The 15,282-nt window shown below is 36.0% G+C and overlaps 1 protein-coding gene across 2 annotated transcripts in view; it reads right to left on the bottom strand.

The window, feature by feature from the left end:
• Window positions 1-166: 166 nt before the first annotated feature.
• LOC106870715 (uncharacterized) overlaps window positions 167-15,282 on the bottom strand; it is a 31,184-nt gene continuing 16,068 nt past the window's right edge. For both annotated transcript variants that reach the window (XM_089364244.1, XM_052974102.2), the window contains exons 2-6: window positions 13,588-13,746; window positions 8,500-8,608; window positions 4,828-5,074; window positions 2,315-2,564; window positions 167-1,164 (exon numbers count right to left, since the gene is read on the bottom strand). In XM_089364244.1, coding sequence (XP_089220370.1) covers window positions 1,083-1,164; window positions 2,315-2,564; window positions 4,828-5,074; window positions 8,500-8,608; window positions 13,588-13,724 — 825 coding nt within the window. In that variant the 5' untranslated portion in view covers window positions 13,725-13,746 and the 3' untranslated portion in view covers window positions 167-1,082. The remainder of the gene's footprint in view (window positions 1,165-2,314; window positions 2,565-4,827; window positions 5,075-8,499; window positions 8,609-13,587; window positions 13,747-15,282) is intronic.

Here is a 15,282-nt window from a genome sequence, read left to right as displayed (position 1 = left end):
GTTTCCGTCTACCAAATCCACTCACAAGGCTTTGGTCGGCCCGAGGCTATAGCAGAAGACACTTGCCCAAGATGCCATGCAGTGGGACTGAACCCGGAACCATGTGGTTGGTAAGCAAGCTACTTACCACACAGCTACTCCTGTGCCTCTTTAACTTAAAATTTTTTTTTTTTTTAAACCTATTATTTTTTCAATGACTTTATATATCTTCTTCTACAAGGAACATTTCAGAGTCAGAAAGCCAAAGAAATCTATTACCAAACAAACAGTGCAATGATACAAAAACCTTGAGGAAAAAGTTATCATTTAAGATGAATGATATCTACAACAGAGAAAATAACAACCAAAGAGCTATTGGTTTTGAATGTTCCAGTAATGTCAAAAATTTTAATTAGAATCAACAGTGGACAGTCTTGAATTAGCACAATGCATTATAGTCTTTTGTTGCAAGGAAAAAAGAAGGACCAAGTTTGATCCCTACAACCTGAGTGATATTTTTTGTTTGCTTATGCTATTTTACAGTCAATTCCAAATAAATTAGGAGGGGTGGTTAGTTTGGCAATATCTACAGTTGTTGTGTTTGCTTGTCCCAAGTGTAGGAATAACTGCAACAGCTCTGAATTTGAGCCATGATTATAGTACGTAATCAAATGTGTAATTTTTTTAGCTTGGAATGGAATGGAGTTTCATAGTGATGACTCTACAACAAACTAAGGTAAGTGATACCAGCTCTGTAAATCTATAACTATGAGGTTAAATTGCAGCAATAATCTCAATTCAGTTTTTACATTTGGGAAATGAGCAATCTAAAGAGAGAATGGTAACAGTTTCAGTATGCAGTTTTAGGGTGACCTCTAATATAGTGATGGTAATTCCCTAAAACTTGCCATAATTTTTAGAAGTGATGTACACAGATGTAAACAGATAGGGTGAAAGGGAGGCTGCAAAGAATCAGTGATTGTCACTGGTACTTATCTTCACTATCTGCTGCTGCTGCTGCCTTCTTATAAAAAAAAATAAGAATTACTGAACAAACCTTTCTTTGTTAGGAATATCTAGTTGATGGTTTCACGAATTGTGACTTATGAATCATCTTCCCAGATATCAGTACTTGTGGCATCAAGACAAAATTCTATGTGTATATTTCTTGCCTTCAGTGTCATCCTGGAAAACAAAAATAATACCAAGATAAAACAAGAAGTAAAATGTAAATGAAACAGATATTGACAATATAAAACATTTTGGATTGCTTCTTATCTACTAATATAATTGACAGTATATCTCATCTATGTCTGTCCATCCTCCTGATGTATGCATCAAAGGCAATCAGCTGCTGTGATACTTTCAGTATTTCTAGAAACACTGACTGACAGATCATTTAGTTAGCTGGATACAGAATAGAAATCTATGTTACAATTTTAATAGTCTATATATAACATACATTTACATGGCTTAGTGGTTAGGATATTCAGCTCATGATTGTAAGTTCATGGGTTTGATTCCTGGCAGCATGTTGTGTCCTTGAGCAAGACACTTTATTTCACATTGCCCCAGATTACTCAGCTGGCAAATACGAGCTGTACCTGTAATTCAAAGGGCTGGCTTTGTCACATTCTGCACCACGCTGAATTTCCTTGAGAACTACATTAAGGGTATGTGTGCCTGTAGAGTGGTCAGCCACTTGTTCATTAATTTCACAAGCAGGCTGGATCAGCTGGAAACCTGGATCCATTGACTGGATCAGCTGGAAACCTTATTGTCATAACCAACGGAGTCCAGTTTGTTAAATGATAAAGAGGGAGAAGAATTTTATTCAATTAGTTATTTTAAATACACTTTACTGCAACTAATTAATTATATAAACTGAATATAAACTGGCCAGTGCCGCCTGACTGGCACCCATGCTGGTGGCATGTAATAAGCACCATTCGAGCGTGGGTCAATGCCAGTGCCGCCTAACTGGCTCCCCGTGCCGGTGGCATGTAAAAAGACTATGCGAATGTGTCAACTGGCTCCCATGCTGGTGGCATGTAAAAAGCACCATCTGAACATAGTCGAAGCCAGTGCTGCATGACTGGTCCCCATGCCAGTGAAATGTAAAAAGAACCCACTACACTCTTGGCATTAGGAAGGGCATCCAGCTGTAAAACCTTGCCAGATCAGATTGGAGCCTGGTGCAGCCTCCTGGCTTGCCAGTCCTCAGTCAAACCATCAAACCCATGCCAGATGAACACCCACAATTCTGTTTCTCTGCTCAATTAGTCATGTACATTTAAATTAAACATTGTGTATGCTGTAATAAATCCATACTTACCGAGGTAAGAAAACTTCCTGACAGATTGGACATTGTTTGATGAATGAAGATTTCTTCTGTTGGTTATTGTCTGATGAACTGCTGTTTTGAGCATTAGGCAAAGGAAATAAGGTCTTTGCCACTGCTTTCCCATTAGTTTCTTTGTTGACAATTGGCTCTTGTTCCGCTGGTGATTGACAAGTGAAAAGATCAGGACTAATCATACAATCTGGTTTCTTCATGTCAACTAAACTGTGTTGGTGAGGTGTACCTTTTAAAAAACATTAACATGAAATTTCAGGAGAATATAATTACAAGATCCCAAATTTGTAAGAAAGTAGGAATTGAAACTGTACATTGTACATGTTCTTATGGGGTAACAATAAAATGATGTAGTTACAACTACAGGGGGTACAGACTCAGCTAAATGGAAATTTACTCTGTAGAGCTTGTCAAACCATGAAAATATATTGGTTTCAAATTTTGGCACAAGGCCAGCAAGTTTGAGGGAAGGGATAAGTCATATACATTGACCCCCAGGGCTCAATTGGTATTCATTTTATCAACCCCCAAAAGGATGAAAGGAAAAGCTGACTTCAACAGAAATTGAACTCAGAATGTAAAGATGGACAAAATGCTGCTAAGCATTTTGCCTGACATGCTAATGAGTCTGCCAGCTTGCTGCCTTAAATCATTAGAATATATTAACATTTGCTTTCCTATTGGTTAAATCAGGCATGGGTTACCCTTTTCTAGCAGTAGATCTTATGATATATATTTAATATAAATCAGGGAACATCAATTTAACAAACACCATTTGTAATATAATAATGTTGGCATGAGTTGGACGGTTTGACGGGAGCTGGCAAAGCCAGGAGCTGCACCAGGTTCTATTCTGTTTCAGCATAGTTTCTACAGCTGGATGCCCTTCCTAATGCCAACCACTTTGCACAGTGTACTGGGTGCTTTTCATATGGCACCAGCACCAGTACTTTTTACATGGTACCATCACCAGTGCTTTTTATGTAGCATGAGCACTAAGACATGAAATTGTTAAAATTAATAGTCACACCTAAAAATCATGTTACAAAACCTTAGTATGTTACAAATAAGATATATATATGCCATTCACATAGACTTAAAAGGCTGAGAACCACAGGTTGCTACATCTGTTTGTGATGGTTCTATAAATTCAGATAAATTTATTTGACATACAGTTGTGATGGACAGGAAACATATTTAGCTTAGAGTTGTCCACTGAGGGCTGCTGTCACCACATCAGGAAACAAAATGTTTAAAGCCACATATACAGAACTAATATTCTGGTGTATACACACAAATGGGAGGTTTATGATATATTTGTAATGCATATAATACAAGTAAGAAACACTATTTGTTATGTTAAGCTCAGATATGAAACCATAAAGAAATGCATTTTATATTGTTTTCTATTTCCTATAACTTTTATTTATCATCGTTCATATTTGATAAATTTATACTCACCTGTACACTAGTGTGATACATCTCATAGGGGGTTAGCACTGAGCAAGTTCTTCAGATGCAAAATATCATAGAATTGATGCAGAATCAAACTGTGCTAGATGCTTAATTTAAACGTCTCTTATGCTCTTTTATAACATTAAATAGATGAGAGAAATAATTATCTCAGGTAACATTCTCAAAAAAGCTGATACCTTATTCCAAAAATTATGTGAAGTGATTTATGCAAAATCAAATACAGATATAAAATAAAACCTGTAGTGGACTTGAATGCAAGAATTTATGTTTGTTGTCCAACATCATATCTACTAGTCTAGTTCCCTTGCAATAGAAGTCTAATATTCAAATGTAGAAGAATAACTCCTTACTTGTATTTCATCGTTTTCACACTGAATACGTAACATTTTAAGATGACTGTCAATACTTCAGGCTTGAATTCAGATTGCCCTGTCACTCTGACTTCTTTCAAATACGATCATGTCTGATTTTAGCTTAAATGTCAGGGTTTATTTTTATTTTTTTGTTATCAGATGCATTCAATACCCGGTTATATGTATATTTGTTTAATATAATTAAAGCATAAATACTTGCAGTTTTCCCTCTTCCCTACCAACACACACACACACACACACACAACCCCCTACTCTAAACTGCTTTTAAAAGGATTACTGCCAAAGTAGCTTAACCCTTTCACATTCAAATTACTCTGTCAAATGTAATGCTTATTTATTCACATTATTTTGGATTAATCAATCAATACCTTGCAGCTTTGAGATTTCAATGATGTGATTGTTTTTAAACTGACATTGTAGTGTAGGTGTAAGAGGCCAGATCTGGCCAGTTTGAACACAAAACAGACTGAATAATTTTGCTGGACATGACCACTTTGAATGCTAAAGGATTACTCTACCGTTGGCCCTGAGTCACTTTGTTATCAGTATTTACAACAGAAAAAAAAAAATGTTGTTGCCTAGGTAACAGAAACTGTCATCTACATCGTAATTACATTGTAATTATTAGTAGCACATCTTTACCTGGATTGAAATTTGATAGTTTTTCAATGCAATTTGATTGGTTATTATTTAAATTTTCTTGGTGGAAATGATTGATAAGTTGTGAAAGGGTACAAGCTTCATTTGTTTCAGAATAACCAGCATTTAGTTGATCTGTGATTCCACAATGAACATCTGTAGCACAGCTAGAACAGAATTCTGGGAACGGTGTCCATTTCGATTCATAATTATTCAATGCTTCATTATGACTGCATTCAATATTATTAACCTTCAAAATTTAAAAAAAAAAAGAGAAAAGAAATATGTTGTCATATGAGAACAAAAACAAATCATTGCAATGTAAATATTTAAATTAGTGTTTAATTAGCATATGAAAATGGTGAGGTTCTTTTATCTTTTACTTGTTTTAGTTACTGGAGTGTGACCCTGTTGGGGTACTGCCTTAAAAGGTTTAATCAAATAAATTGACATCATTACCATATGTAATACAATAATGTTGGCATGAGTTGGACGGTTTACAAGAGCTGGCAAGGTCAGGAGCTGCACCAGGTTCTATTCTGTTTCGGCATAGTCTCTACAGCTGGATCCCTTCCTAATGCCAACCACTTTGCACAGTATATTGGGTGCTTTTCATGTGGCACCAGCACCAGTACTCTTTACATCAGTTTCTTTTGCCAAACTAATAAATTATAGGAATATAAACAAACCAACACCAGTTGTGGTGGGGAGATAAACACAAACACACACACACACACACATCTCTACAATGGGCTTCCACAGTTTTCTGTCTACCAAATTCTCTCATGAGACATTGGTTAGCTTCAGTAAAAGACACTTGCCCATGGTACTGCACAGTGTCACTGAATCCCAAAACCCCATGGTTGCAAAGTGATCTTCTTAACCATATATCCATGCTTGTACCTATAAATGATGTGCCTAGCCCACCACAACAGAATTGAGATCTTAAAACCAAGGTACCACGTAGAAAGCACTGGGATGGGTGCTGGGGCTGCCTGAAAAGCACCTAGTACCCTCTGTAAAGTGGTTGGCATTAGGAAGAGCATCCAACTGTAGAAGCCAAGCCAAAACAGACTATGGAACCTGGTGCAGCTCCTGGCATTGCCAGTTCCTGTCAAGCTGTCCAACCCATGCCAGCATGGAAAACAGACGTTAATGATGATGATGATGATTGAAAGTTAAGTTGAGATTTGATAGAAACTTGAAAGCTCATAAAAGACAAAATTTGGCATCAAGTGAAAGAAGTTATACCTAATTAATATACATTCGTTACTCGAGGTGAAATGCATCAAAGGATAACATTGCATTTTCTCTAAAGATGAACTAAGTTCAAAAGCAAACATTTTTATTATGATAGTAAAGTTCATTTACGTTACATGGAGCTAATTAGAAGATAAGATAATGAGTGAAGTCATACGGATACTGTTGTTGTTATTGTTATTCAGTTAACATGATGAAGCCTGCTTGAATAAACACACAGTAGTTGACTTAAGGATGGTCTGCAGATCGAGTAACAAATCTATAAAACTACAGTGTTACTTGCATGAGAATACGACTTGCAGCACTGAGTTAACCATTAAGCAAAATAAGTACATGCTTAAGGCATCAAAGGAAGTGGGGGCGCCACAGAAATGGTAAATGGCTTAACCCTTTTGTTACCAACCCGGCTGAAACCGGCTCTGGCTCTGAGTACAAATGTCTTGTTTTCATAAGTCTTGAATTTAAATCTTCCACCAAACTTTAGTCACAATTTATGTTCCTAACACTAGCTGAATGATAACTAAGTTATTTTACTAAATTCTTTGTTATATTTAAAGTAATTGAAAGAAATACAGAGCATCTCAAAATAAATACAGTAACGAAAGGGTTAAACTTGCTTAAATAATATTTGAAGTGGTATACATATGTGTGTGTGTGTGTGTGTGTGTGTGTGTGTGTGTGTACGTGTGTGTGCGTGTGTGTATGTCTTTGCGTCTGTTCCCAACCACTGCTTGACAACTGGTGTTAGCAGTTTGGCATTAGAGACCAATAGAATATGTAGCAAGCTTTGAAAAAATTAAGTATTGGGACCAGGACTTCTTCAAGGTGGTGCTCCAGCATGGCTGCAGTCTAGTGTCTGAAATAAGTAAAAGATCAAGCACCAGAGCTGATTCTCCTTTCTCTCTCTCTCTCTCTCAGAAAGTAATGTTGCATCACGAGAAACATCAAGGGAAACTACTCCCAATATTACTTTCTATCGAAATGAGGAAAGTGTTGAGTAAGGGATTAGTCACTGCTTATAGGAAAACGCCTATGTTACTGAAAAGCAGTACTGCAAAGAACAGACCAATGTGTATTATAGCATGAAACTACATTTTCTATGTAGTTAAGCATTGTAACGATAAAAGCAGATTTCTGAGTTTCTTATCCATTAGAATATGAAAACACTGCAAATGAGAAGATTCAGCTACATTAACCACTGATTCAAGAAAATATGAAAAATAAAATGTTCTAGTTGTAAATATTATTTAGGTAAGAAAATGGTGTATGGCAAAAAATTATATATATTTCACACTGGCATACATCCACACTATAGCGAAAGGTTATCGTCAACTGCAATCACATTAGTATATGACTCTTGAAACAGAGTTCCCTCAAATGAGTTCTTTGAAACCTCTCGGTTACAAGAAAAAATTATGGGGTTTCTATGAGATAAGGTGCCAACCCTTTAGCATTCAAATTTCTTTGTCAAATGTAATATTCATTTATCCACATTGTTTTAAATTAGTCATGCATTGTCTTGTAGCTTTGAGATTTCAATGATGTTGATTGTGTATTTTTAGAATAACATTGTATGGTAGGCATGAGATGCCAAATCTGGCCAATCTGAACATAAAACAAATTTAGGCTGGATATGGCCAGTTTGAATGCTAAAAGGATAATAAAGCCAAAAATTTTTGCCCCTTACTCTGACCACTGAAGAGTCTAAACAGAATTTCCTCATCATCGTTTTAATGTCCACTTTTCCATGCTTGCATGGGTTAGACAGAGTTCGTTGAGGTAGCTTTTCTACGGCTGAATGTCACTAGTCTTCAAATGCTTCCAAGCAAAGTAATGTTTCCCTATAACCAGATGTGTTTTTCACAGAAGATTGGAAATCTCTTGGGTGATGGTGACACTAGTTTACAACCATCATGTGATGTCAAGACAAGGGTACACACAAACACACACATATATACATAAGGACTGAACCCAAAATTACATGGTTACAAAGCAAGCATCTTAACCACACAGACACATCTGTGTCTTATTTCAAATTTTGGCACAAGGCCAGTAATTTTAGGAATGACGGTCCACTGCAGCATGTTCTCTCCACCATAGAATGGCTTGAGATCTAACTGGTTTTATGAGCCCATTCTGCTACACTAGCTCAACATGGCTGGGCAAAGGGATGCAGTTTTTTATACCCTTACCCAGGAGTAGTTAAGTTGATTACATCGACCCCAGTGCTCAACTGGTACTTATTTTATTAACCCCCAAAAAGATGACAGGCAAAGTTGGCCTCAGCAGAATTTGAACTCAGAACATAAAGACATACAAAATGTTGCTAAGAATTTTGCCTGGCATGCTAGCAATTCTGCTAGCTCACTACCCTTGTAACACTTATGAAAATATAAGAATAAAGACGTCTGTGACCTTGAAAACTGGGAATGTAGAGAACTGAAGTGGCTGCACATTAGCATGAAGGTCTTGTAGCTGCTGCCGTAACTTCTTGAAAATATCATTTTGTCTGCCATCAAAAGAACTGAAAAACGAAAAACAATATTTTATTAATCACGTTGAAATTAAGAAAACTCTTGTATATTTTTGTTGTCCTACTTACAGATAGTATTTGAAAAGTTTATATAAGTTCATATTAGCTGGTCACTTACTTTGCTTGAGAACTTTAGCTTTTCAAGATTGTCACTTAAAGATTTACTAACATAATCAAGTGCACCAATAATTATTGATATAAAATGCAAAAACACCTTTGAACTGTTTCAAACAAATAGAGTTACAAGCTTGACTATTTCTTCTCAGACAATTTATTCTAGAGTTAACCTCAATCTTCAATCTTTTGGCAGGGATCCATCCTGATCTTCGGAAAAACACTACAGTATGTCTCATTTTTAAGAAAAATAACCTTTCTGACCCCAACCATCTTTCAAACATGATGGGAATAGTAATTAACAGTCATATTACCAACACCTTGAATCCATTTTTCTCTCTAACGGCTACCAATAAGGCTCCCAACAAGCCAAATCTATTGGAGACCTTCTCTGCTATGTCACTCACTAGTATGTTGTTGCATTTGACATCAATAAAGTATTGTCTGGAACACATGTATCCTAGCTCTAAATTGCCTACCTATGAGCTTTGTATCTCTCTCTCTCTCTCTCTCTCTCTCTCATCTCTTAAATTAATAGCTTCTAAAAAAATTTCACAATTGCAGTGAGGCCCTATAGAGTTCTCTTTGTCCTATTCTATCAACTTTTCTATGTCCAAGGTTCACTTTTGTCCCCTAAACCTTTTCTTCAATACATGATTGACTTAGTTGAATTCACAGCCAACAACAGCCATCCCTATAAAGACGATACTCAGTCACTCGTATTTAACATGCAATGTAAGAGACCTTGTGCCATCACTGACCCCAGGAACAGAAACTTCAAAACCATTCTCCTATAATACATGTCAATGTTATCTCATTCAACAAAACAAAAACTTAATCATTACACATGTCAAAAAAAACAATCATGTCCTTTTTTCCCTAAACATTAACCCTATGCAGCTAGAACAGTCATACCCTCTGCAAATGCTAGACCTCATCACTAACAATCTCCCCTGTTGATGTTAGATCCTCAACATATACTGAACTTCCTCTTCAGGGTCAGCCCCCAACAATTACAAACCCTCCAGTGAAACCCATGTAATACTTCTCCCTTGTCTGGAACAATACTGCTGCTATTACAATTACAAAGGAGTTCACCGCCATCAATTCACCGTGAGGAAAATTTACCAAGAAAATAGTATCTCACCATTAATAGTGAAAAACTGCAGTGAATTGATGATGGTTACACATACAGACATCCGAGACTGCATCTAGAAAAGGCCTCTGGCTGATCATCATGAATTTACTCATCACCACATTCAAACCCACAGACATGATGTCTTCTCACTGTATTTCTATTGCAATGTGGTCTCTGCTCTTTAGGGTTGGCTGATGATGTGCCATTTCCAATCATGTCCAGCTGACAGAGCTTCTACATCAGTGCTTTCCAACCATTTTCTGCCTATGGACCCCCTTTGTTTCCAATTTTACTCTACTGGACCTCCATAGCCATTCGATGTATATAAAAATAAAATCCTGCTGTATTTTTATAATTAAATATTAGGAATTGTAAAGAAAAAAATATATATTTTGTGTATTGTAGAAGTATAAGCAATTTCAGTTCTATATTTAAGAGATGAGGAATTATGTACATTATTTACATTAGATGGATATTTATCCTCATCTTGTTTGTTGTTAACACAACGTTTCAGCTGATATACACTCCAGCCTTCATCAGGTGTTTTGGGGAAATTTCAAACCTGGGTTCTCATTCCTAACGTGGTTTTCAAAGTTATTATTATTATTATTCAGGTCACTGCCTGGAATCGAACTTGGAATCTTGGGGTTAGTAGCCCGTGCTCATAACCCACGGGCATATAAAGTGAGATGCATTCTGACAGTTAATTTTAGCAGGGGGAAAAAAAAAAATCATACACAATAAAAAAGAAATAAAGCAAACAATACAACCACTTTGTGCATGAAAATAATTTCTAGACAAATACAGCACTCAAGTGCTATTCTACTTGAAGCATCACATTAAATCTATGAAAAAATAAGTTCTGAGCAGTTAACAGAGCAGCTCCTTGAGCAGTTGAAATTTTTTCTCTATTATCACATATTGTTCCTACTGTACACATTGCAACATTTAATGTTTTGGCAATGTGGCTGATTTTTTTTTCTCTTTCACATCAAGCCTTTTGAAAACACCAAATTTAATATCCAGTTTAAAACTTTTAGGGTTCATTTTTGCACTATGGCAGTGTTTAACACGTATCTGGTGAGCTTCTGGATATCTTATCTTTCAACTCAGCTTCAAAGTGTCAGGTAGAATTCACAGGTAACATGAAGTATTTCTTGACAGGGATCACGATGTGAACATTTCTTTTTTCTTTATTGCCCACAAGGGGCTAAACATAGAGGGGACAAACAAGGACAGACAAAGGGATTAAATCGATTACATCGACCACAGTGCGTAACTGGTACTTAATTTATCAACCCCGAAAGGATGAAAGGCAAAGTCAACCTTGGTAGAATTTGAACTCAGAACGTCCCGGCAGACAAAATACCGCTAAGCATTTCGCCCGGTGTGCTAACGTTTCTGCCAGTTCACCGCCGATGTGAACATTTCTATCTTGGTTTGTTTGAGTGCCTGATACTTAAGTTTGTCCTTACTTTTGAACCAGCCATCATTCTTTAACAAACCAGAAGACATTCTACTAAATGAGAATGAGCCAATCAAAAGTTATGATGCTACAAGGTTGGCCCCAAAACCTGTAAATGTGAAGAAGCAGGCCATATTATACAGCACTGCCTTGTTTTCACTCTACTACTCAATACCTGCATACAAAAATACTTTGAAGAGTTCAATAAAAATGCAAACAATTGTGCAAAGAAATGGGGAACTGCTATAAAGTCATCATACTTTGAAAAATTGAAAGAATATTCAATTATACACAACAAATATATAGTGAAAAAATACCACAGGAAAGGACAGTTTTGTGATAGCAAAAAATTGATGTCTTATTCCTATAGATGTAAGAGTGGAAATGAAAATATGAAAGTGAAGGAGTGAGGTGGGATGTAGTACTGTATGATTACAGTTAGTTGAAGGATTACTAGATACATGGGTACTTCATCCCTTGCACCTCTTAACCACTAGTGCTGTATGCCCAAGGGTATATAGCATAGTGGTTAAGAGCATGGGCTACTAATCCCAAGATTCTGATGGGCATATAGTGTAGAAGTTAAGAGTGTGGGCTACTAACCCCAAGATTCCAAGTTCAATTCCAGGCAGTGCCTTGAATAAATAATAATAACATCAAAAAATACCTTAAGAACGAGATCCCAGGGTTGGGTTCAAAATTCCACCAGGACACCTGATGAAAGCTGGAGAATAAATCAGCTGAACCGTTGTGGTAACAATAAACAAGATGAGGACACATATCCGTCCAATGTAAATAATGTGAATAATGATATATATATATGTATATATACACACATATATAATTATACATACACACACACACAAGTGTGTGTGTATATATATATATATATATATATATATATATATATATATATAGAATAGGGAGAGTTTAGGTCACTGGTGATCTAGACCAATATGTATGCAGTCTGAGTGATCCAATTGATAAACCACTAGGATCCAAGTTCACAAAGGAGGCTGCAGTTGTGGTAGCCACCAACTAGTGGGAAGAGAACCGAGGATCCATAGCCTACCTTCGAGTCAGCAGGCATAATCCAAAGAAGATGAAAACAAAATCAAGGCAGGACAAGCCTATCATTTCATTAAACTAGTTTACTGGTGAAGCAAAGTAAGCAAAAATAAATAAGTGCTTTACAGCTGTTTCTGGGATATCACAGGCAATGAATCAATGTATTGATCCACATTTTCACACACTAGGCATTCCATCATCAGAGACGAGTGTGTGGAAATGTGGATCAACACATTGATCCATTGCCTGAAATGTCCCAGAGACAGCTATAAGACGCTACTATTATTTTTGCTTACTTCACTTCACCATTAAACTAGTTTGGAGAGAGAGAGAGAGAGAGAGAGAGAGAGAGAGAGAGAGCAATAAACAGAGATAGACACTCATTGTGACCCAAGAAAACACAAATGACACTTGTGTGTAAACATGTGTATTGTCATTATACTTTTTCCATTGTTAGCTAAACTTTCATCTTAACTAAAGCACCAAGAGGTAAAAGAAATTTTTAAATTGTCAAACTTCGTCCAAGTTTCCGTAAGAGTGAAATTACATACCATATTTCGAATTTATTAGCCATACGTTACAATTTCCCTGATGGAAATTCCGTAACCCGAGACAACCGTAAAGCGGAGGAAATCATTATTTTTATAGACCATAACAAACTTAGATATTCCAGAGTTATTCCCCTTTATAAGAAAGTTTCAATAACGTTTTCTGAGACCGGGAAAGTGAAATCTATTTTTGCCATGAATTAGTTTACGAAGACCAAATCTTCAGTAGGGCTCTAAATATCTAAGAGGGTTATGAGATTAACAACTATAAATATATTTACAAAGGAAAATTGAAAGGGTGCAACGTTTAAAATTTTCCTGGGTATTTTTCGGTACAAGAACCGACTTTAACGTAGGAGCTTGCCTTTTACTCAACACTATGTCGGGAGTCCCTTTGTGGTCGCTCAACCTGCTAGATGTAGCAGCTAAATGGGCAAGGCTGAAAAATAAAATAAATAAAAGGCAAAGTCGACCTCGGCGGCATTTGAACTTAAAACGTAAATCAGGAAGAAATACCGCGAACCATTCCAGCAGCTGTCATCAACAGTTTCAAAGAATTGTTTTGTTAAAAAGAAAACGAACTTAAAAAGCATTAATTTCATGAAAAACTTTATAAGAGTTGAAGGAAATCATATACCTGTTGCCATCATTCTTACATGAGGTATCATTAAAACTTTTATCCTTCGTAGACGAACAGCTGTCAAGTTTTGAGTCAATACATTCCGAAATCGTAGATCGTTTTGAAAGTTTCAACTTTTGCCGCTTTGACGCCATGTCACATTCTAAAGGGAGATAACTGCCAGAAAAAAAACATTAAATAGTGAATGGATCTCCGTCGAGAGAAACGAACTTAGTGTGATTAGCGTAGTGTTTGTCAAAAGGAGGAATCGCAGGTGTTACCCGACTAAGGTATATCTTAGTCGGGTAACACCTGCGATTCCTCCTTTTGACAAACATTTCCACATTAAATTTCAATATAATTGTAATCTACTCTATGTGAAATGTATTTGTAGAAAATTTTAATTAAAAATGCCAATTTTTCTGAAAGTTTTTAAGAAATAACGTTGGTTCATGTGAAATATCCTAAACTCCTCCTCCATCATCTCCCACCAAAATTTTCCTCTTTTTTTTTTTTTACATATTAAATTCTGACATGATCGTAATCTACACCATCTGAAATGTAAGGCATTCAGAAAAATGGATATTATTTAATGAAAACTTTCTACAATTACGTTTCAGATGGTGTAGATTACGATCATGTCAGAATTTAATATGAAAAAAAAAAAGAGGAAAATTTGGGTGAGAGATGATGGAGGAGGAGTTTCGGATACTTCACATGAACCAACGTTATTTCTTAAAAACTTTCAGAAAAATTGGCATTTTTAATTAAAATTTTCTATAAATACATTTCACATAATGTAGATTACAATTATATTGAAATTTAATGTGGAAAAAAAGAAAAGAAAAAGAAAAGAGTGAAACTGGTGGCTGCATCACAATTTTTTCAAAATTTCAAGCCTCCTTTTGTAGATCTATTTGTGATGTATGATGTATGTTAGTATGTATGTTTGCGTGCCCACCATATATTGATTTTTTTTTTCACATTAAACTCCGATATAATCTGAAAGGTATTTGTAAAAAAATTCCTTTATAAATACCTATTTTTCTGCAAGTTATGAGGAAACAAAGTAGATACTTATGAATTATCCGAAACTTCTCTCCCTCATCCCACTGTGAAAACATTTTAACAACAATTTCCGATATAATCGGAATCTAGACAAACTGAACAACATTTGCAGAAAAATTTCATTGGAAAATATTGATTTGCTCTTTTTGGAAAAATTAAAACATTTTAAAACAACCCTAATTTTATTAAGTACTGAAAAAATTGTCTGCCGTCTTTTCAATTGTAACAGCTCTCCCATTCATGAAAAGCAATGCATTAACGTCTAAGTATACAAAAGACAGGTGTACTCTTAAAGTAATAGTCGTCGGGTCGATCAGTGTGACTGCGTGACAAGACTGGATCTGAATCTCCAGATTCCATCTTCGCAGTCTCACTCACAAGTCATGGGCTGACCGGAAACTTTGGAAACTGACAATTTCCCAAGTTAACTCTATGCAGTGAGATCAGTCCCAGAGCCGAATGATCGTGAAGCAAACGTTTTAACTATTTGTCCATGTTGCATTCACTGACGAGCGGACAATGGAAAAAAAAAGTAACCAACATATGTGGAGAAGTAGCAAAATGGATTTCTGATTTCTTATTATTTTCTTTCTTGACGATTGAAATCGTTAAATTGCAAGTATTGCATCATTTTATACTCTTGCA

Source organism: Octopus bimaculoides, chromosome 16, assembly GCF_046866305.1.
Source record: "Octopus bimaculoides isolate indiv1 chromosome 16, ASM4686630v1, whole genome shotgun sequence".
In the NCBI taxonomy this organism is placed as follows: Eukaryota; Metazoa; Mollusca; class Cephalopoda; order Octopoda; family Octopodidae; genus Octopus; species Octopus bimaculoides.
This window is presented reverse-complemented; position numbering and strand designations above follow the sequence as displayed.